Source organism: Coptis chinensis, chromosome 3, assembly GCF_015680905.1.
Source record: "Coptis chinensis isolate HL-2020 chromosome 3, ASM1568090v1, whole genome shotgun sequence".
Lineage (NCBI taxonomy): Eukaryota > Viridiplantae > Streptophyta > Magnoliopsida > Ranunculales > Ranunculaceae > Coptis > Coptis chinensis.
This window is the reverse complement of record NC_141458.1, coordinates 88616239-88637038: the sequence shown is the minus strand read 5'-3', so window position 1 is coordinate 88637038 and position 20800 is coordinate 88616239. Positions and strand designations below refer to the sequence as shown.

Here is a 20800-nt window from a genome sequence, read left to right as displayed (position 1 = left end):
TGTATTACCAGGTGATCTGCTTCCCCACGAATGGGGGAACGTATGAAATAAGAGGGGACCAAGTTGTTGCGCAGAGCATCCATCAGGTGACCGTGAAGAGTATGGTCAGAGGAACAAAATGGGAGGATTTGGTTCGTGAACAAGGATCATCATAGCAATTACAGGAGGTGGCCACGGCAGTAATACAAGAGCTGCCGATGGGGACAAAAAATTTGGATGAGATTGAGATAGTGAACTTGGGAGTAGGAGATGAGGAGAAATTTACATCGGTGTGGTCTGACTTGCCAGATGAATGGAAGAGCAAGCTGGTGCAATTTTTGGTAGAGAATAAGGACATATTCGCGTGGGTAATCGAGGATATCACGGGGTTAGACCTAGAGTTTGCCTACCATCACTTACATATGAATGCAGATGCGAAGCCGGTAAGGCAGAAGATGAGAAGTGTGAGGCCTAAGTATGCTGAGGGGATTCACGATGAGGTGATAAGGTTGAAAGGTGCTGGGATAATAAGGGACGTAGAGTTCACAGAATGGCTGTCCAATGTGGTCGTAGTTCCAAAAAAGAACGGCAAAGTTAGGATGTGTGTCGACTTTACAGACGTAAACAAAGACTGTTTGAAAGATTGTTACCCTATGCCTCGGGTGGACAAGTTAGTAGACAGAACGACTGGTTTCAAAGTATTTTCTTTCATAGATGCGTCCATGGGATACAATCAGGTCGCAATGTTTGGTCCAGACTAGGAGAAGACCACCTTTGTAGTGGAGGGTGGTACTTATTGTTACACGAGAATGCCCTTTGGTTTAAACAATGATGGGGCCACATTTTAGAGGTTAGGAGAAAAGATGTTCGAAGGCAAGATTTGAAAAGGGATGGAAATATATATTGATGACATGGTGGAAAAAAGCATGTCGGAAGAGGAACACTTAGAAGGTCTCCATGAGACTTTTGACATACTACAAAAGCATAAGCTGAAACTCAATCCCGAGAAGTGTACATTTGAGGTAGCTTCAGGATTGTTTCTGGGTTACATAGTCACTCACCGCAGAGTAGAGGCGAATCCCGAGCAAATTTGATCACTGATAGAAATGTCGTCCCCTCAGAATGTGAAATTAAAGAGGTACAAAGGCTGGCTGGAAGAGTCGCGGCTCTCAATAAATTTATTTCCAAATCGTCGGATAAATGCCGACCTTTGTATCATTTGCTGAGAAAAACACCTGATTTCCATTAGACTGCGGAATATGAGGGGACCTTCCAGGAGTTGAAGAGTTATTTAGGCAAGGCACCTTTACTATCGCAACCGGAGCAAGGAGAGAAACTGTATTTATATCTGGGAGTTACTGAGTACGCGGTAAGCTCAGTTCTTGTGCGAATGGTCGACAAGATAGAAAATCCAGTTTACTTTCAAAGTAAAACCCTACTAGATGCGGAGACCCAGTACAGTAGGATCGAAAAGTATGCTTTTGCCTTGATATTTTCAGCTCTTAAGTTGAAGCCTTACTTCGAGGCACATTCAGTGGTGGTAGTAACGAATTTGCCCCTCAAGCAAGCGTTGAAAGCCGAGAAGTTAGACAGAATGCTAAAATGGGCGGTTATGCTAAGTTCTTATGAGATTCAGTACCAGATCAGAACGGCAGAAAAGGCGCAAGCTATGGTGGAGTTTCTAGCCGAATTTCCGTTCGAGGACCCCATTTGGGGAGAGGAAATAGTCATGGAACCAGAAGGGGAGGTTAGTCGCGACCCTTTGGATCTTTGGGATGTTCAGAATGGGTGGAGAGTTTTCACGGATGGTTTTGCTACCGATACAGGGAAGAGAATTGGAGTCGTTCTGGTGACTCCTGAGAACACTCGTCTAGAGTTATCTATGAAACTGGGATTTGTGGCTTCTAATAATGAGTCTGAATATGAAGCAGTGATAGCAGGATTGGATTTGGCAAAAGATTTGGGGGTGAGCGAGTTGTCTATTTACTCTGATTCTAATTTGGTAATTTGTCAGGTGAATGGAGGCTTTGTGGCTTGCTGCCCAAGGATGGCAAGATACCTTGAGGTCCTACAGCGAAAGGCAAGCAAGTTCAGTAAAATCAAATTTGCCCACTTAGGCCCCGGAGAGAATAGACATGCCGATGCGTTGGCTTATGTGGCAGCGGTGCTTCCTGGGACAGAGGGTTGATCTATTGAAGTGAAGGTATTGAGCAAGTCAAGTACATTTAAAGGAGGAAGGTGTTTGGCTCACCACTAAAAGTGATCAGGTTTGGGTGGAACCTATAAAGACTTTCCTGATGGGAATAAAAATAGAAAACAAGCAGGAGAGCCGAAAAATAGAGCAGCTGAGTCAAAGGTACACATTACTAGAGGGGGACCTATATAAGAGAAATTTCAACGGACCGTTACTAAAGTGCATAGGGCCGCAACATGCTCAAGAAGTTTTGGCTAAGGTACATGAAGGTGACTGCGGAAGCCATTCTGCTGGGCGAACAACAACCCACAGGTTGATATCATAGGGGTATTTCTGGCCACATATGAAGAGAGATGCCATGGAGTATGCCAAGAGGTATGAGAAATGCCAAAGATTTGCACCGTTCATACATTCACCAGCTGAGCCATTGCATAATGTGTTCAGCCCTTTGCCATTCGCCATGTGGGGACTAGATATTGTGGGGCCTCTGCCCATGGCAAGCGGCAAAAGGAGATTTATGTTAGCCACTACCGATTATTTTACCAAGTGGGTGGAAGGCGTGGCATTACAACAAGTCAAGGAAGAACAAGTGAAAAAACTCCTGTGGGAGAATATCATATGTAGGTTTAGGCTGCCACATACCATCAACGTGGATAATGGAACTCAGTTTATAGGGGGAAAAGTGCGAGAGTTTCTTTAGGCGTTCAGGGTGAAGCAGGGGTTCTCAGCCCCCTACAATCCTGAAGGAAATGGGCAGGCAGAGGCATCAAACAAAATCATAATGGATAATCTAAAGAGAAAATTGCAGGAGCGTGGGCGGATGAACTAAATCACGTGCCATGGGCTTATCACACCACACCGCGAACATCCACTAATGAATCACTGTTCGCAATGGCATATGGAGTAGAGGTCGTCATACTAGTGGAGATGATAGTGTCCACTACCAGAACCCAAGCTGTTGAATGGGGAATGAATGAGAGGATATTAGCCACGGATTTGAATCTCATCGAAGAAAAAAGAGAAATAGCCCGCATTTGGTTGGAGGAGTACCATCGGACGCTACAGAGATAATATGATAAACGAGTGAAGTCGCGTACATTCAAGGTGGGTGACTCTGTGTTGCAACGAGTTACACTTGCCACTAAGAAGGACAATGAAGGAAAATTGGGTCCCAACTGGGAGGGACCATATATATGTTGTCAGGGAGAAGGGTACTTCTGGAACTTATCGATTGCAGACTTCAGCCGGGGAACAGATAGAGAAACCATGGAACATTAGAATGTTGAAAAAAATCTATGGATAGAGTCTTTGTTTAGTCTTCTAATTGAGATAGTCTTTTAGATAAGTGCAATGTCAGCAGAGGAATGATATTTTGTGTTCAATGTTGTGTCACTGAAATAAAGATTGCACTTCTTTCAATTATGTCATGAGAAGGGAAATAAGCGAAATAAACTTAGGGGCAAAGTGAGTTGCCCCAACCAGGCTTCACAGCTGACTATGGGGGCAAATTGGGGGCAAATTGAGCTGCCCCACCAGCTTCACAAAACCACCAAAGAGACAACACACAGGTGGATGAGCCCTTCGCGGACTTGATGTCTGAATCAACTTGGGGGCAAATTAAGCTACCCCCACCAGGATTCACAGCCGCCAAAAGACAGCGGGGGCCTTCACTGAACTATTGGTCCGAATCAAACTTGGGGGCAAATTAAGCTACCCCACCAGGCTTCACAGCCGACCAAAGACAGCGGGGGGGGATGAGCCCTTCCCGGACTTGATGTCCGAATAAACTTGGGGGCAAATTGGGATGCCCTCACCTTGCTTCACAACTGACAAAAGACAGCAGGGGGACTGAGCCCTTCGTGGACTTGATGTCCGTATCAACTTGGGGGCAAATTAAGCTACCCCACCAGGTTTCACAGCTAAACAAAGACAACAGGGGGTAAGACTCAAACATTGGATTTTTGGAAGTAAAATGGCTAAAAGACTATCTGGACTAATAATAATTATGTGATCTCACGTTATGGCATGCGGGGAATTGGAATAAAAATTGAGGGGCAAAACGAGCTTAATTAAGACCTATTGGGCATACCCAGAAATCCAGGCTAAAATATATTCTTACAAACACAAAATGTACAAACATTCAAAGAGTATGAACTTCAAAGAAAGAAAGCCACAAGGTTTACTGCTGCCCCTCGGTCGCTTTTTCCTAAGGGAGAACCTCCGCCACGTCCACAGCGGTGGTATAGTCATCATCCACCTCAATAAGGGAAGTGTTCGCCCTGGGAGTGGATAGAGGCAACATAGACGTAGTAGCCTAGGAATAGCAGACGAGGGTGCCAAGGCTGGAGTGTCAAGGGATATGATGGAGGTGGCGATGGAAGTAGACGGTCGGCCGCAGTACGATCATGAAGTTATTGCTTTAGTTCGCGGGAAATCTTCTTCGCAGCCAGGCTTTGGAAATACTCCGTGGCTTCCTTCAAAGCCTTGTATACGGCAGCCTGAGAGGCGAGTTTCTCCATCTACTTTAGGCTCTCTAATTTGGAGGCTACCCCTCTGGAACTCCTTTTGTGCCTTTAGAGCCACAATTCGAAGATCGCCCCTATCATTTTCCAGTCTGGCATGCTTAGCTTTCCAGCCATCAGGACCGTGAATCTCCTGCTTCACGACATCCAGAGACTCCAAAATATTGGTCAATCCGCGCACCACATAGCCAATGTCTAGACTCAGCTGAAAAAAAAAATACTTGTTAGCAAAAGATATAAAGGAAGTAAGGAGTGGAAGAGTGATGGACCACAAACCTTTTCCCAACCAGTGTAGATGGAAGATCTATGAAAGGCGAACGAGCCAGACTCACCATAGGCTTGGTCCCGAGGGAGATGAGAGATGAAGAACAAGGATGGTGCTGCTGCTGGGTTGTCCAAGGCTGAGTCGCGGGTAATGACTTCGCGATCTCTGGCCTTGAATTGGGGATGCCAGACTTCAACTGGACCTGAGGAAAGGGGGGCCCGTCAGGATCTGGTCCTTCCCTGGGCGACGCACTGGGGCCAAAAGCCACGATGGATCAGCACCAGAGGGGGCATGGGGCGCAGTCTTGGCCTTTTTTGCTGGGGGGCTCTTGTCTGCAACTTTGATGGGCAAATCGCCATCTGAGTTGCTGTCCCAAAGTTTGAGTTTGTTGACGTCCATGGCAGCAGCAGGGGAAGGAGAGGAAGGGTTGGCAAAATCATCTTCCCAGTCTGCCACTAAGGAATACGAAGGAGGGGCGAGATCAGGGGTAGTAGTGTGAGACTGGGAGGCGGTGGCACGTTTGGCAACGGCTTGAGAATGGCTAATCTTGGTGGTATATTTGAAAGACTTGTGGGATTTGACGTTTTCTTTTTTGGAGGGGGGAAGATTTTGGCTTTCTTTCTTTGGGGGGCGGCAGGCGATAGAGTGAGCCTTGGTATTTACCGATGTCTTTAAGAGAAGTGTCAAGTAAAAGAGGGTTGGCTTTGTCTGGATCAATGTCGAGAACTTCACACAGGGTACTCCCCAATTCACGGAGGCCTTGGAAGATCTCTAAGAAAACGTTGGCGTAAAGTTGTGATCGCGAATCGGGTCTTCAACCTGGGTCACAAAAAGAAGGTCAAGTTAAAAACAAGGTTAAACATAAGCAATGCGGATCAAAAGGTTTTACTTACCACTTTTAAGGAAACTGAGGTGCCTTAGAGAAACTTTTGAAGGAAGGTCCGCAAAAATAAAACATCCGGACACATACAAGGGATAGTAATGGCACACCTTGTCAGAACTTGTGATGCGGAGGACAAAAAACTTCTTCCGCGGACGAGTACAGAAGGACTAATACCCTACACTACCAAATTTGGTGCTCTTCTTTATATAATAATGAGCAATTATATCGCGGAGTTGGATTTTAGGAGTATGAAGATTGAACTTGAAATGAAGATTGAAAGACAAACTTGAGTATAACTTGTATTGAAAAACACTTGTATTGAAGATTAAAGAACAAACTTGAAATGGAAGTTGAAATGAAGAACAAAAAGTAAACAAGAAATAAAAACTTGAAAATGTAAAGGACTTGAAATTAAAATCTACTCTACTCCTACATGACATAGATTAAGTTTAGGTTCCTTCTCTCCTCCTACGTTTTGGCATTTGTACTACAGATTTTACCAAAGACTGATTTGCCCTCTCCCTCTGCAATCATGACACCTCACTATGTTGCTTTATGTTTTTTCATATCTTCTTTAGCAAGCTAGGTTTTTTAGCAAGTCTTCTTTTGTAGCAAGGTCATCCATCTCTAGTCTTCTGAGTTAAGGATGTGACTTTTAGTTCTCTAGTTTTGAGTTCTTAACCTTTAACTTTGACTTTTCCAGCACTTTTTCATAGCAGTTTTGAGTCTTCATAATAAGCGTTAATAAGGCTCATTTTGGCGGTAAAATATATCTTTTATGATAACTGATCTGAAATTCTTTGTAATCTGAAAAAGGCAATAAGAGCTATGATTTGTCTTTTCATTATGCATAAGAAGAGTTGTAATGCAGTAATGTCAAGTTAATAAAACGCACATTTGGGAGTTGATCACCACCCCTAAATAGCATTTTGTTTGTCCTCAAGCAAGGATAAGAGAGAAAACTAAGATCACAAATGAGTGATTTATTATTACTTATTATACTAATCTTGTTTCACAGAGTGCGATTGCATTGACCATATGCAACAAGGCCTTAAACCATTAAGAATTCCCTAGTGAACAAGCTTAAGTCTCGTGAGAGTTTTCCAGAGAAGGTACTCACAAACTTCTTCTATCTAGTATAAAGGGTCTTGTCTCCTAGCTTATTTATTCTCAGAAGTCTATACATCTCATTAGTGGGGAATAAGGACAAGCTCCTTTGAACTTAAAATAACATATGTACAATAATTAAATCATTTAAAGATAAATGCGCAAACATGAGCAATGAAATGCAAAAGCAGAGTCATTTTCAAAACTTTTGGAGAGCGTCTTTAAGGTGGCTTCTCACAGGGATATGTTAAAACACAAACTCTCTGATTCACTCAAGTTTCGTTCTCTTAAATGCAATGGCCATTTATATTCCTCACATACATGAATGACGTCCAAAGGAAATCAGGGTCGATTGATCACACTTGTCACTTACTATCACACCATCCTATTCCTAATTGAGCTAAAGGCCTTTTATTAGGAGTTACGGGGCTATGGTGATGGTTTAGAAAAAAAAAGGAAAGGAAAAACAAAATCTGATAAGTTGAGAAATTGGGTCTTCAAGATACTTGTAACTAGATAAGAACCTCGTTTTGTTCTTTGCTTCCGAATTGTGATTCATTCTTTAGCCATTTGGCTTTGTGAGTCCATATGATTTTGAATATTTGGGAGTTCTAACTTTGTTTTTGTCTTTTTTTGCTTTTTATTCTTTTGATATCAACTCCTTTTTATTTTGAACTTTTAGGAGATTCGGATTCTAACTCCTTTGAATTTTTTTAGAGTTTTGATTTTTGATTGGTCTTTCTTTTCTTTTCGAAGCAACTAACTAATCTGTTTTTGTACAAGGTCTTCTCTTCTTTTTTTCTGGTATTCATCCAATTCTCAACTCGTCAGCTGGGTAAGCTTTTTATTGTATATTATAACAGGTCAGGGATTGATGGTGAAGAATAAAAAGGCTTTTAGAAATTTCTTTGAAGGCTCAAAAAAGGCTTAAAAATGGGGACTGAAAAAGGTTTTGACTATTTTTAGTCTTCTCCCTCAAGTCTTTCTTTGTTTTTGAGGGTTTTATTTCCTTTTTTGTTTTCTTTGACCCCCTTGACCGAGCTATTGCCGCCTTTTCCTCTCTTCTCTTGTATCTTAGAAGAGAAAGCCCTGCTCTTTCTCTACATGCTCCTTTAATTCTCTCCCAAAAATGTCGGACCTTCCTTCGTCTTCCACCTCCCCCCCAGCACATCTCTAGTTTCGCCTATCCTCTGTAATAGAGGCTCATGGAGTTCGCTGTTCAGAGGAGGCTCCAGTAGTTCACATACTTCTCTGAGAAGTTTCGAAACACATCTAGTGGATGGTATAGCTGAGATACTGGCTAGTATTCTGGAGAAGGGTGTCTCCACTTGGAGTGACTATGTTGTGGGTTTTTTTGTAGAAAAAAGGCTGCCTTTTCCGCTGGTTAAATCCACTCTTTCAAAAATCTGGAAAGTTAAAGGAAACTACACTATCTCTACAGATAAGGAACTGTTTTACTTCAAGTTTAGTCTTGATGAAGATAGGAAACAAGTATTGGAAGCGGATCCCATTTTCATTGCAGGACGACTGTTTGTGGTACGGCAGTGGACTCGGGAAGTTGAGTCTCAGAGGCATAGGATTACAAAGCTACCCATTTGGGTTAAGCTAATGGATCTGCCTAAAGAGTTATGGACTGAAGATGGACTTGGCTATGTAGCTAGTTTGATTGGAAAGCCGGTGAGTATGGATGAGGCTACGAGGGCAAAAACGAGGCTGAACTTTGCAAAGATTTGCGTTGAGGTTCCTATTGATTACACTTATAGGAACTCAATCCCAAAGAAAAATGGGGAAGAAGTAGTGGAGATTATGTTAGAATACCCATGGGTGCCTGCATCTTGTACTAGATGCAATATGTTTGGGCATAAGAACTCAAACTGTCCTTCTCGTCCAAAGCAAGTTTGGAGACCAAAAGTTTCAAACTCTACGAGTGCAGCACGAAGTAAGGAGGCTAGAACTGGACAGGAAGATACCACCACTGATGGAGGTTCAAACTATGATGAATGTGAGGATGGTGAGCATATGGAGGGAGGAAATGTGGGCCTTGATATAGTCCAATATGTTCCTTTAGCTTTGCCAGAGGGTCAGACCTTGCAGTGGTTGATACCGGTACCTAACTCTAACCCCCGAGATATTAGGGGTAGCATACAGCTGAGTGAAAACGTTAATAAGTTACCCTTACAAAGCCAGGAAAATGGTGAGAATACAAAAGAGGTTTACTTAAGAGAACAGAATGCTTTTCAGGTGCTTGCTGATAGTGAGGAAGAGATTGAGGATGATATTTCTGAGGGTATGCTAGTTGAGTACTTCAGTGATTATGTGATGCCTAAGGAAGTGGTAGTGAAAGCCAAAACTCGTGCTCAGAAGAGGGCTGAGGAGAATGCGTTGGTTTGTGAAGCTAACAGAAAAGGTCAGATCAAGGAAGGACAGGTCAGTGAGAAGAAAAAGGGTAGACCTAAGGGGTCGTGGAACCAAAAACGATAAAGTTAGCAATGTTTAAGTTCTGCACTTGGAACATAAGAGGTCTAAATGATCTCAAAAAAGTGGCAGAAATAAATAAGTTTATTTTGAAGAATAAGATTTGCCTTTTTGGTTTATTGGAAACAAAAGTAAAGGAGGCAAAGAGTGTAGGGATCAGTAGAGTTTGTGCACCCAGCTGGAGCTTTGAAAACAACTATGGGTGCAATCCGAATGGAAGAATTTGGATCTTATGGGATCCAAGTTTAGTGTCGATGAGCAAGCTACATGAAACATCTCAGTTTATTCATTGTAAGGTGACAAAGTGCTTAGCAATCAATCCCGGTTCTTCTCTCGTTATCTATGCAAGTAATGGTAGTCAAGACAAAGTTAGGGTTATGGATGGACATAAAACAGCCTTCACGTAGTATCACTACTCCTTGGTGTGTGCTTGGTGATTTTAATAATGTGATGTACTCTCATCAAAGGATTGGGGAAGTAGTGCGGGCTCGGGAAACATAACCTTTTGGGATTGTCTAGTCGACTTCGGGGCTATTTGATCCGAAAAGCTTCCGGTTGTTATTATAATGGACAAATTATGGTAATCGGAGCTAATAGAAAGTGGTCAAAGATTGATAGGGTGCTTGTAAATATTGAGTGGACGTGTGCTTTTGCTCAGGCGACTGCTGAATTCCTCTCTCCAGGTATCTCTGATCACTCTCCCATGTTGGTGCATCTTGTGGACTTGGAAAGGGGCAAAATTGCATTCAGATTTTGTAATTTCTGGGCTCTTCACAAGGATTTTATACGGTGGTTCAGGAAGTGTGGGGTACTGAGGTAGTTGGATGCCCGATGTATATATTAGTGTCAAAGCTGAAGTTACTCAAAAATAGATTGAGTGGATGGGCAAGGACGTACATGTCTGATATTCACATCAAAACAGAGGCGGCAAGGGCTGATTTGCATTGTATACAAAAAGAGCTGTAGTTGAACCCGCTGGATGGCCAGCTATGTGTAAAGGAAAAGGGAGCCAGAGATCACTTATGTAACCTTATCGAGATGGAGTATATGGAATTGAAAGCCGGGCGCATAATGAATGCCTCGACTATACAGATAAAGGAAATGCTTTCTTTCATCAGGCTATCAAGGAAAGGAAGAATAAAAACAACATCTGGGCTATTTCGAACATGAATGGGGTAAAGCATGAAGGAGTTGCTCAAGTTTCAAATGCTTTCATATCCTTTTATCAAGAGCTTATTGGAGTCTCTTCTCAAGCCGCTTTGCTCAAGAGATCTTTGGATGGGATACCGTGAGGGAAGTTATTGATCAAGGGATCACTGAGATACTCTCTCAAGACATAACCGATGAAGAGATCAAGAAAGCTCTTTTCTCTATGGAGGATTCAAAAGCTCGGGGCCGGATGGGTATACAGCTTTTTTCAAGCATTCATGGGACATAGTGGGAGGTGATTTATTATATGCCATTCAGTCCATATTCGGGATTAACAAAGTACATAAAGGTACAAATGCCACTTTCCTTTGTTTAATTCCAAAGAAACCTATTGTATCCAAGGTTGATGAATATAGGCCTATAGCATGTTGTAATGTCACTTACAAGTGTATTGCCAAGGTTCTTAGTAAATGGGATGAAGCCTCATATGGATCGATTGGATTGAGCTTAATCACCGGCCTTTGTCCCTAGGCGTAGTATACAAGATAACCTTCTTCTCGCTCATGAGCTCCTCAGAGGATATGCGAGAAAGCATGGACCAAAGAGATGTACTATCAAAGTATATATTCAGAAAGCTTACGATATTGTCAGTTGGGAATCCATGCTCCTTGTTCTTAAAAAGTTCAAGTTTCCTCCAAAGTTTATCATATGGCTATCTATGTGCTTCACGTCCCCACTCTACTCTATCTTGATCAATGGAAGCCCACATGGATTCTTTGAAGGAAAAAAGAGGTTAAGGCAAGGCGACCCTCTGTCCCCCTATCTCTTTGTGCTGATTATGGAACTACTGGGTGGTCTATTAAAGCAAGGTCTCTCCTCCAAAAGTTTTGGCCCTCACTCAAGATGCAAAAGGCTTGCTATAACTAATTTGAGTTTTGCAAATGATGTTCTCCTCTTCTGTAAAGGGGAAGAGAAGTCTATCCTAGCGGTCAAAGACTATATTGATCAATTTTCATCTCCCTCAGGGATCCAGATCAACATTATGAAAACATCTATCCTTACTGGAAGCATGACAAAAGATGACGGATTAGCCTTAGCAGGGTTATTGGGTATTCAGTTAGTTGCTCCCCTATCAAGTACTTAGGCCTGCCTCTCACAACTTCGAGAATCAATGCAAAGGATTGTCTTCCACTGATTGAAAGACTCATTGTTAGAATGACAAATTGGAAGAATAGAGCCTTGTCCTATGCAGGCAGATTGCAGCTCATACAGTCAATTCTTTCGTCTTTTCACATCTATTGGGCTAAGACGTTCATTTTCCCAGTACGTGTGCTTGACAAGGTGGCTAAGATATGTAACAGGTTTTTATGGAGTGGAGTCTCGATGCAAGCAAAAATGCATAAAGCAAGTCATGCAACTCTGAGGCTGCATAAAAAAGAGGGTGGGTTAAGCATCATTGATCCTAGAGTGTGGAATAGAGCAGCTTACTGTGGGCTTGTGTTCAAGGTGGTGAGTAAAGAAGAGACTTTGTGGACAAAATGGACGTGGGAATATCACATTAGAAACAAACATTTCTGGTCTATGAAGATTCCCCAGGACTGCTCGTGGGTTTGGCATAGTATTCTCAAGCATAGAAAGATTGCACGGAAATATATAAAGTGCTTGATCGCGAAATGGTGAAAATACAAGTCCGTGGCATGACCCGTGGATTTCGCCAAAGCTTCGATCAATAATTCTCAAGCTAGAAATATGCTCCAGCCCGATGATGCAAAGGTGAGTCTCCTTATTACAAATGGCAAATGGAATGGGCTGGTTAATCTCCTTCAAGACAGTGAACTAAAGACGAAGTATATTGCAAACCTCTATCAATGTAAATCTTGAGAAGGATGTGGTAGTCCGAACCCAACTAGCAATGGAAAGTTCTCCACCAAATCTGCGCGTGATGTGGCTATAAAAAATATGAGACAAAGAGTTGCGTGGTATAAACCGGTCCGGGGAAGTATGTTGTTGCATCAAGCACTCTTTCATTGCAAGGCGGCTCTTTTGCGGTGGTGCTTGGCTACACAAGATCGGTTAATCCACGTGAAGATTATCATTCAATCTAGGTGCTGCCTCTGTGAAACCCAAGCTGAAAACTCTAAGCACCTTTTCTTTGACTGCGACTTCTCCCGAAAGGTATGGTCTGCGGTGAAAACAAGACTGGGGCTAGGCGCTGTAGTGCAAGAGTCAACTCTTGAATGGTATCTTCTCCTGAGAGTTACTCGATCAAACTTTACTGCCAATTGAGATAATTCGGACATTGACTTGCGCTACGGTATATGGGATATGGAATGAAAGAAACTGCCGAAAGTTTAAAAGCAAGACCCACACAGATGCAGCGATCAGCAGAGATATAGTAAACAGGATGAGAACTTACTTACAAAGGGTGATAAAAGAAGCTGACGATTCTGCGGAAACCAAAAATATGATGAATGCTCTTGGGATTGAGCTCTTGGTTATGCAAAAAAAGTCTATACAAGGACAGTGGGTTAAACCACCAGCTGACACGATAAAGATTAACTCAGATGGAGCTGTGAATGCTGCTGGCGCAGGATATGGGGAGGCCGAGAAACCATGAAGGAGCACCTATGATCGTGTTCATGGGCAATACCAACCTCAGTCTGTGATTATACAGAGTTCAAAGGGATCGAAGCAGGGCTGTTAGCAGCTTGCTACATGAACTGTAAAAGGATCATGCTGGAGTCGGACTCTTTGCGAGCAGTAAATGTGATTAATAGAAAGGAGGACTGTCCTTGGTATTGTTGGGACCTAGTAGAGTCTATTAGGAAAAGCATGCGTCTCTTTGAGACAGTGGTTGTAACCCATGTGTACAAGGAGATAAATAGGGTTGCCGACTGGCTGGCTAAGTCTAGTACAGTAAGGGATCGTATAAATCCTTGTGAGAGGCTAGGTACTATTTTTAGCACTCCACCACTTGTTTATGAGCTTTTTATAATAGTGGAGGAGGATGCAAGAGGTATGATGTATCAAAGAGTTTAAGCTAATACAGGTTGGGGTCTGCCTAACCCCTAGCTGTTTCAAAAAAAAAAAACTAGAGGAAAAACTATCTTTTTGGGTTTTTAACGTTTATTTGGCTATATCGATTCAAAAAGGGCCTAAATTCTCTCTTAGAATATGGTGTGGTGATCAAGCAAGTGGACATATGGTCTTTCTATCCGGACATATTTTGTGTCATCACTCAATAATCATTCAGATGAGGCTTTTGGCTAGATTCTCACAAGATATGGAACTTAATTGTTATAACCTTGGTCTCAAAAACTCACTGCTATATACAAGCAAATGCTTGCATGTCATTTATGACAAGATGCAGAAACTATTGTACGTATATTAGTCGAAGTTCTAAGAACGAATCCTTACTCTGTTGCTATAATAAGACTTCTAGACTATTTATTCATCATGGAAAAAGGAAACAAGACTTTTAGTACTAAACAGAAAAAAAATATTTTCGGTCTTTTTCGAAAAAAAAAATTTAAGAAAGGAAGAAATATACTACTATATATAATATAAGAAATGCATAGTTTTTCCAAAATGTTACTATACCACCCCCAAATAGAAATATGCTTTGTCTTCAAAGTATGAAGAGATAAAGAAAGAGATTACTATAGAAACATGAGCAAAATCGGTGATACACCTGTACTCTGTTCTTCGTGCTTGCTCGGCGGCTCTGGTGGTAGGTGGATGCCAGAATAGATAAGACCTACGATAGTGACCTTGACTTCTACTAGAGCGTCTGTAGCTGTGAAACCCCAATGTTGCATGGTCCTAGTGACCAGCACTGGTAGAAGAGCGGTAGACCTCTTAGGTTTGCAGAGTTGCTCCCAGACGAAGGTGGCAATGCAGAAATTGCTCTTCTACTCCTGAAGAATCTACAAGATGTAAAGTATCGCCTTACCGATATCAGAAGGCTTGACATAGCCTATCAAGTTGTAGGTTGTCCATTAAGATACTGCCAACTGATTCCTTCACAGTGAACTATGAAATGCGCAGTGTGACATGGGGTTTTTCCTACCCTCAAGAAGCATTTCTGCCATCATAATGTCGATGGTCTTGTTATCCGGGATTGTTCCGTCTCGAAGTATAGACTTTCGAGGAATCCCCAGAGCCTCACTCACCACCTCCTTAGTGAGCTAGAATGTGTTGCCCTCCATGACAACCATGACGCGGTCTTCCTCTCCTCGTTGAATGTTGTTATAAAATGAAAGAGTGAGAGAGGGAGAATAACTTTCGTCCCCCAACAAAACATGAGACTCCCATCCTCTTCTTCTAATTTCAGCCTTGAAGTGCTCTTTAATTCCAATTTGTTTGAAGTGCAAATATATTGGAATTAAAGAGGGGTTCAAAATTTTGCTCCTACACGATTTTTAGGACTCGAGCCATTTTGGTTATGAGTTGAAGAAATTGGGGTGGTTAGTTGTAATGAGGGTTGAAAATGGATCTTATTGTAAAAATTTGGAGTGGTGATGTTTTAAGGTAGATGGGCGGTCGCGCAGTGGTAGAGAGCAGAAGCGCGCGGGTGTGGTGCGGCTAGGGTTTGGGATTTTTAGGGAAGATGAGGGTCGGTCGGTCGGGTGGTCGTATGATGTATAAAGGATTTGATGGCACGTGCCTTTTCAAGTTGTTTAGAATTTGGGCCCAAGTCCAAATGAAATCGTAATTTCGATCAAGTCCTTAGTGCATCGACAACTTCAAAAGCAAATCCACGCCGTTACTTGTCCATTTTGCCCGTGAGGTACCAAAACGATCGGCATAAAAAAAAATGTTATGCAAATATATAAGGTACACTCACATTTAATAGTGGATGAAAAATTGATGAAGGAAAGAAATGAAAAAGAACTGGGCGGAAATATATACAAACAATAAGCAAAATTTTAATTAATTTTTTGGGTTTTGAATATTGATAAACTAAAATTTTTGAAAAGGTGGGTCGCTTTTAAGTCGATTCCCAAGACTTTTTTGAAGTTTTTTGCAAAATTAAGTCAATCCCAACCAGATGGTTGATTACTCTCTTCAGTCAGGTTCGTAAAGCAAGTGGTCGACACATTAAAACCTTGAAAACTGAATTTTCACTATGAGGTTGAGAGACTCAAGTAAGTTGGTGTTTGATGTTTGAGCACCAAATTTTGATAAGAGCCCAAAACTGTAGTTTAACCCTTTAATAGTATTACATTTAGACCAATTATGTTTATAATAAATAAGAGTTAGATCTTTAGTTTCACGCTTTTTGTGTATTTCAGTCTTGGAGTCAACTATATGAAGAAATACGCCACTTTTTTGCACGAAAGGAGTCAAATTGCTTGCTATAGAAGTTCTATGGTTAAGGCCCAAGTTCAAGGAGAAAAAAGCTTTTTTAAAGCCTAGTCAAAGCTGAAAAGTCAAAGTCAACGCGGGCAGAAATAAAGAAAAAACGTTAACAGGACTTCCACAGGCCATATCTTTGGACTCATACCTCATAATGGGGCCTATTATATGTCAAAACGACTGGCTTAGAAAGAGATTTCTAATGGTCTAGGCCTCGACCCAATCAAAGTAGTAAAAGTAGACGAAAAAGTGTGTTGCAAGAAATTCCAAAGAAATACACCCTTTTGGACTCGAGTAATTAGGTTTGGGCTTGATTTAGTGGCCCAAAACACGCTCCAAAGCCTATGCACGAAATTGTAAACCCTAATCCTCTTCTACATAAAGAGGACTAAGGCAAAACCCCAAAGATCTCTCTCCTACCTCTTCCCTTTAGTTCAATATAGGTTTTAGGGTTTATGTTATTAGCCTAGCCACCATTAAACACTCCAAGTTATTTTAATACAATTATTCCTTTAATTATGTCTTTTTCTTCTCATTATTTACTCCATGATAGTCTAATTAATCCTAGATAAACCTCCATTAAAGGGTTTTTGATTGAATCTTTGATGAAGACTTGATATTTTAGTATTGAGTAGTTGTATTAAAGAACTTCAAGTCCCGGTTTTTCTATTTAGCAATAAGTAAAATAAACTTAGACTAGAGGATAGTTCATTCACCATGAGAATGGGTTTCAACTTCCTCTCATGCTAATTATTATTTGGCTAGAGATATCATGAGTAATTAGGGATAATAAAGACCTAACCTTTACGTTTGAACCTTGTGTGAAAACGTAAAGATTAAGGTTTACAACAAACTCTATACTAGCATGTTAATGATTAATCAAGGTGGATTCAAATCTCTCTAATTCCTTCTTCATATTCACAAGTTAATATTTATTTGCCATAATTTAATTTAGAATAGATTCAATATTAGTTTTCACCATATTAGTTCTATTTAGAAATCATTACTCTCACGCTGTTTAATTGTTCACCATTAGTTGAATTAGTTAATATCTAAGCAATTAGGAGTTGAACGAATTATTTACTTTAGTTATATGACATGATTAATTAAGAGTAGATATTTGATATAAGCATCTAGAAAACATAGTTTACTTCTTCTTAGTGTCTCTAGCATAAGTAGGATAAAAGCTTAATTTATAGATTATCAAATGGCACCTCTACCATCTTAGTTGCCTTTAGAAATAAATTCCACTAGTTTTTCAATTCTAAAACAGCCCGAATTCACCCACCCACCCTACTATTTTTAAGACTGCTTTGTATTTCCGTACACTATTCCTAGATTAAATGACTGAGTTTTTATTTCCTGCCATAGGTTCTCAAAACAAGGTCTCACAACAACTCATATACTCACGAGACCTTCTTTGGAAAAGTTTGAAGTAGTAAAGTGTAATCTCAAAGCATGCCCACTTCTATTTACACTATCTCTTGGAGCCGTGGCGATGGCCCGACCTCCAATAAACTTGATTTGCATTTTCTTTAGTATTCTATTTTGAGCGCGCGCCGACTAAAAAATAAAACAAAATTCCAGTCCCAAGGCCCAAATCTATCGGGACTTATCCAAAACCACGCCAGAAAGCCTGTTTCTAAAAATTTACATAGCAACCCGCGCCCTACTTTTATCTTTTATATTTGGAGTGCGACTCATATACGCGATCACTCTGCCCTTTTACAACGGTTAGTTATTCTGTGTCATATCTTGACTCAAAATATTTGCTGGTTCAGTGTTCCAAGCTTCTACAGGACACTGAGATTCAAATTGAAGACTGTTGCAACCCATTTCACAATTTTTTCTAATTTTATAGTCCTCGACTACTTGGTTAGATGCCGAAGGCGAACAACACACCTAATCTGACTTCATCAGCTGAACCCATTTGGGTTGCCTACGTACCCCCTTATCGAGGGATCAAGCTGCACCGTAGTTCTCTCCTCTCTCCACTCTTTTCTATCTCACTCTTGGATTCTCCTCCTCTCTAGATGTCATCTCCTCTGGTTGCCTCCCTATTCTCCTCTCGTTGTCTCCTCATTCTAGTTCCTCTTCTCTAGGTTTCTCCTCCTCTTTCTCCTCCTCCCTGGATGTTGTCACCCTACTCTTCTTCTCCAGATCTCTCCTCCTATTCCTCTTCCTCTCTGGCTGTCGTCTCCTTTGGCCGGCGTATCCTTGGCCGGCGTCTCCTCTGACCGTCATCTCCTTTGGCCGCCGCTCCTATGGCCGTCGCCTCGTCCCTTCTCTGCTCTAGATATCTCCTCCTCTCTTTCTCATCATCTCCCTACCCCTCCTCTCTGGCCGTCGTATCCTCTGGCCGTCGTCCTTTCCCTTCTCTGCTATATACATCTCCTCACCTCTTCCTCCTCATCTCGGGACATTATCTCACTATTCCTCCCCTCTTTCGGCGTCGTCCTCCTCGCCGTCGTATCCTTTGGCGGCGTCTTCTCGCCGTCGTCCTTTGGCGCGCCGTTCCTATGGCCATCGTCTCCTCCGCTTCCTCGCTCTAGATATCTCCTCCTCTCTTTCTCCTCATCTCGGGACATCATCTCCCTACCAATTCATTGTAAAAATTCACTGTAATGCATGATCATATGTAGATATTTTAATTATTGCATATCTATTAACTTAAGTTTTGAAGGAATTAGTTCTTGTTCCCCACTTAATGAGATGTAATGATTGATATCCGAGATTAATTAAGGAACCAAAATTTGTTATTGAATCGTTGTATAGTATAAAATGAAGTTTTTGAGTATCTTCTCTGGAAAACTCTCATGATGCTATAACTCACCTAATAAGAAATTCCTAGTGGTTTAAGGCTTTGTTGCATATGGTCAATACAATCGCACTCTGCGAAATGAGAATTAGCTTGGACTACACATTTTGGCCACTCATCTGTTTTAGTGTCTCTTTTTTGTTTGAGGACAAGCAGAGTGTTCTTTGGGGGTGGTTGATAAACACCAAAAACTGTAATATAAACCCCGTAGAGAGATTGTATTTTAGTTAATTATGTGTTTAATAAATGTGAAATAATTGTATTTTCATGCTTTTACAGATTTCTGCAGTTAACGTTCAAATTTCAGCAGAACCTGTATTTTAGCATTTAATAATGTCAAAATATTGTTTGGAGATAAAGTCTTCCTACTTTAACCATTAGAAACTCACCAAAGACCAACTAAAGCCCATTAGACTTTGGGTTTGTTTGATGGTTTGTCTGTTCTTAAAGCCTATGAAGCAAGTCAAAAACAAATTAGCACAAAACATGGAGAAAATTATTGCACAAAACATGGAGCACAAATCAAGGAAGAAAATAAGAAAAAAAAGTTTGACAATTATCTGTAGAGATTGCCCACTTGCTTTGTTTTTAAGTCAAGTGTGGGGAAGCAATTTAAAAGACTCCATTTTTCTTTAGTTATGTTTTAGCTTTTAGCTTTAATGGAGGACTAGCCTCCTTTTAATGGAGGACTAACCTCCATTAATGTAGTTCTCAAACTTTTTAGTAATAAAAATCACTTCTTTTCTTCTTCCATTTTTTGTATGGGTCATATACATGACATGAGAGATTATCAGGTGGCTGGCCGGATGGATTAGTAAAGGGAAGACATGCCGCAAATATCGAGGCCACGAAACTTAACCGCAAGAAGCTGAAGTGACACGTGAAAAGGTAGAGACCGCTGGATGAAAGCGATCAAGGAACCGCAAGAATGGGAAGTTAGGAAAAGGGAAGGAAGTTATAAAGGAGAAGAGGAGAAAAACAAAAAAAAGGAAGAGGAATCAGAGAGAGGAGAGAAAGAGAACAGAGAGAGAAAAAGAAAGAATACTTGTGATCTTAGAGGTTGTAATAGTTAAGAATACATTTGGCTTCGCCTGTGGGGATCGAGAGAAAAATGGCCACCTTAATAAAAAGAGGAGGGGAAGACCAAAGAAGGCAGCAGTTAGAGAGGTTTGAGGAAATAGGAGCGCCGAAGATTGAAGCGGGTAGGGAGGAAGAGGTTTCAAACGTGGCAACAGACAATTCACCGTGCTTCTTCAAGAAGAGATAGTTAGGTTGAGAAACGAATGACGAAGTTAAGAAAGGAAAGGGTGAACACCTAGGGGAAACAGAAAAAGCAAATCCCCGAGGTAGTGAAATGGAAAGGGAGACTGAGGAATACCCACCGCGGGCGGAGAACAAACGGCAGGCATAACACTAGAGGTGGTACAGGCGATGATTGAGAAAGATAGGAAAGTGAACCACATAGCAGAAAGAGCGAACCAAAGTGCAACGCAGAAAGTGGTAGTGAATCTTAATCAGAATCCGCTGGCAGATTCGATATGGAATTCAGAGGTACCTAAGAGGTTCACCCAGCCAAGGTTTAAGAGGTATGATGGGAAAGGAGACCCGACGGATCATTTGCATCACTTCCAAAGAGTAAATGTTGTTGTGGCAGGAAAGTAAGTATGACGGACTCCGCTACATGATGTTCCCTACTAGTCTTAAGGGGGGAGCCTCGGACTGGTATTACAGGTTGACCTCGCGGAGCATCAATAGATTTGAAGAGTTGGAGAGTGCTTTTGTCAACCATTTCATACACTAGAAAAGGAGGGTGGTCGATATAGCGGCTCTCTTCAATATCAAGCAGAGGTCAATGGAGTCACTAAGGGAGTTTTGCGGTAGATTCAAGGAAGAGACACTTAAAGTGGAAAACTGAGGAACATACAAATACCATAGCTTTCCAAAGATGGTTTGAGGCCGAACTAGAGTTCACGAAGTCGGTCTCCAAAATTGAAATCACTACTTTGCACCTTGTACCCGAAAGTAGAAAAAAATACATAAGGTATGAAAA

At 41.4% G+C, this 20800-nt stretch overlaps 2 protein-coding genes across 2 annotated transcripts; both read left to right on the top strand.

Moving 5' to 3' along the window:
- Positions 1–905: 905 nt before the first annotated feature.
- LOC147511473 (uncharacterized) lies at positions 906–2167 on the top strand. The gene is made up of 3 exons (XM_086598478.1): positions 906–1001; positions 1229–1945; positions 1994–2167. The coding sequence occupies exons 1-3, from the start codon at positions 906–908 to the stop codon at positions 2165–2167; spliced, it is 987 nt and encodes a 328-aa protein (XP_086454604.1).
- Positions 2168–13307: 11140 nt separating this feature from the next.
- LOC147511472 (uncharacterized) lies at positions 13308–13613 on the top strand. Its single transcript, XM_086598476.1, has one exon. The coding sequence runs from the start codon at positions 13308–13310 to the stop codon at positions 13611–13613; it is 306 nt and encodes a 101-aa protein (XP_086454602.1).
- Positions 13614–20800: the final 7187 nt, after the last annotated feature.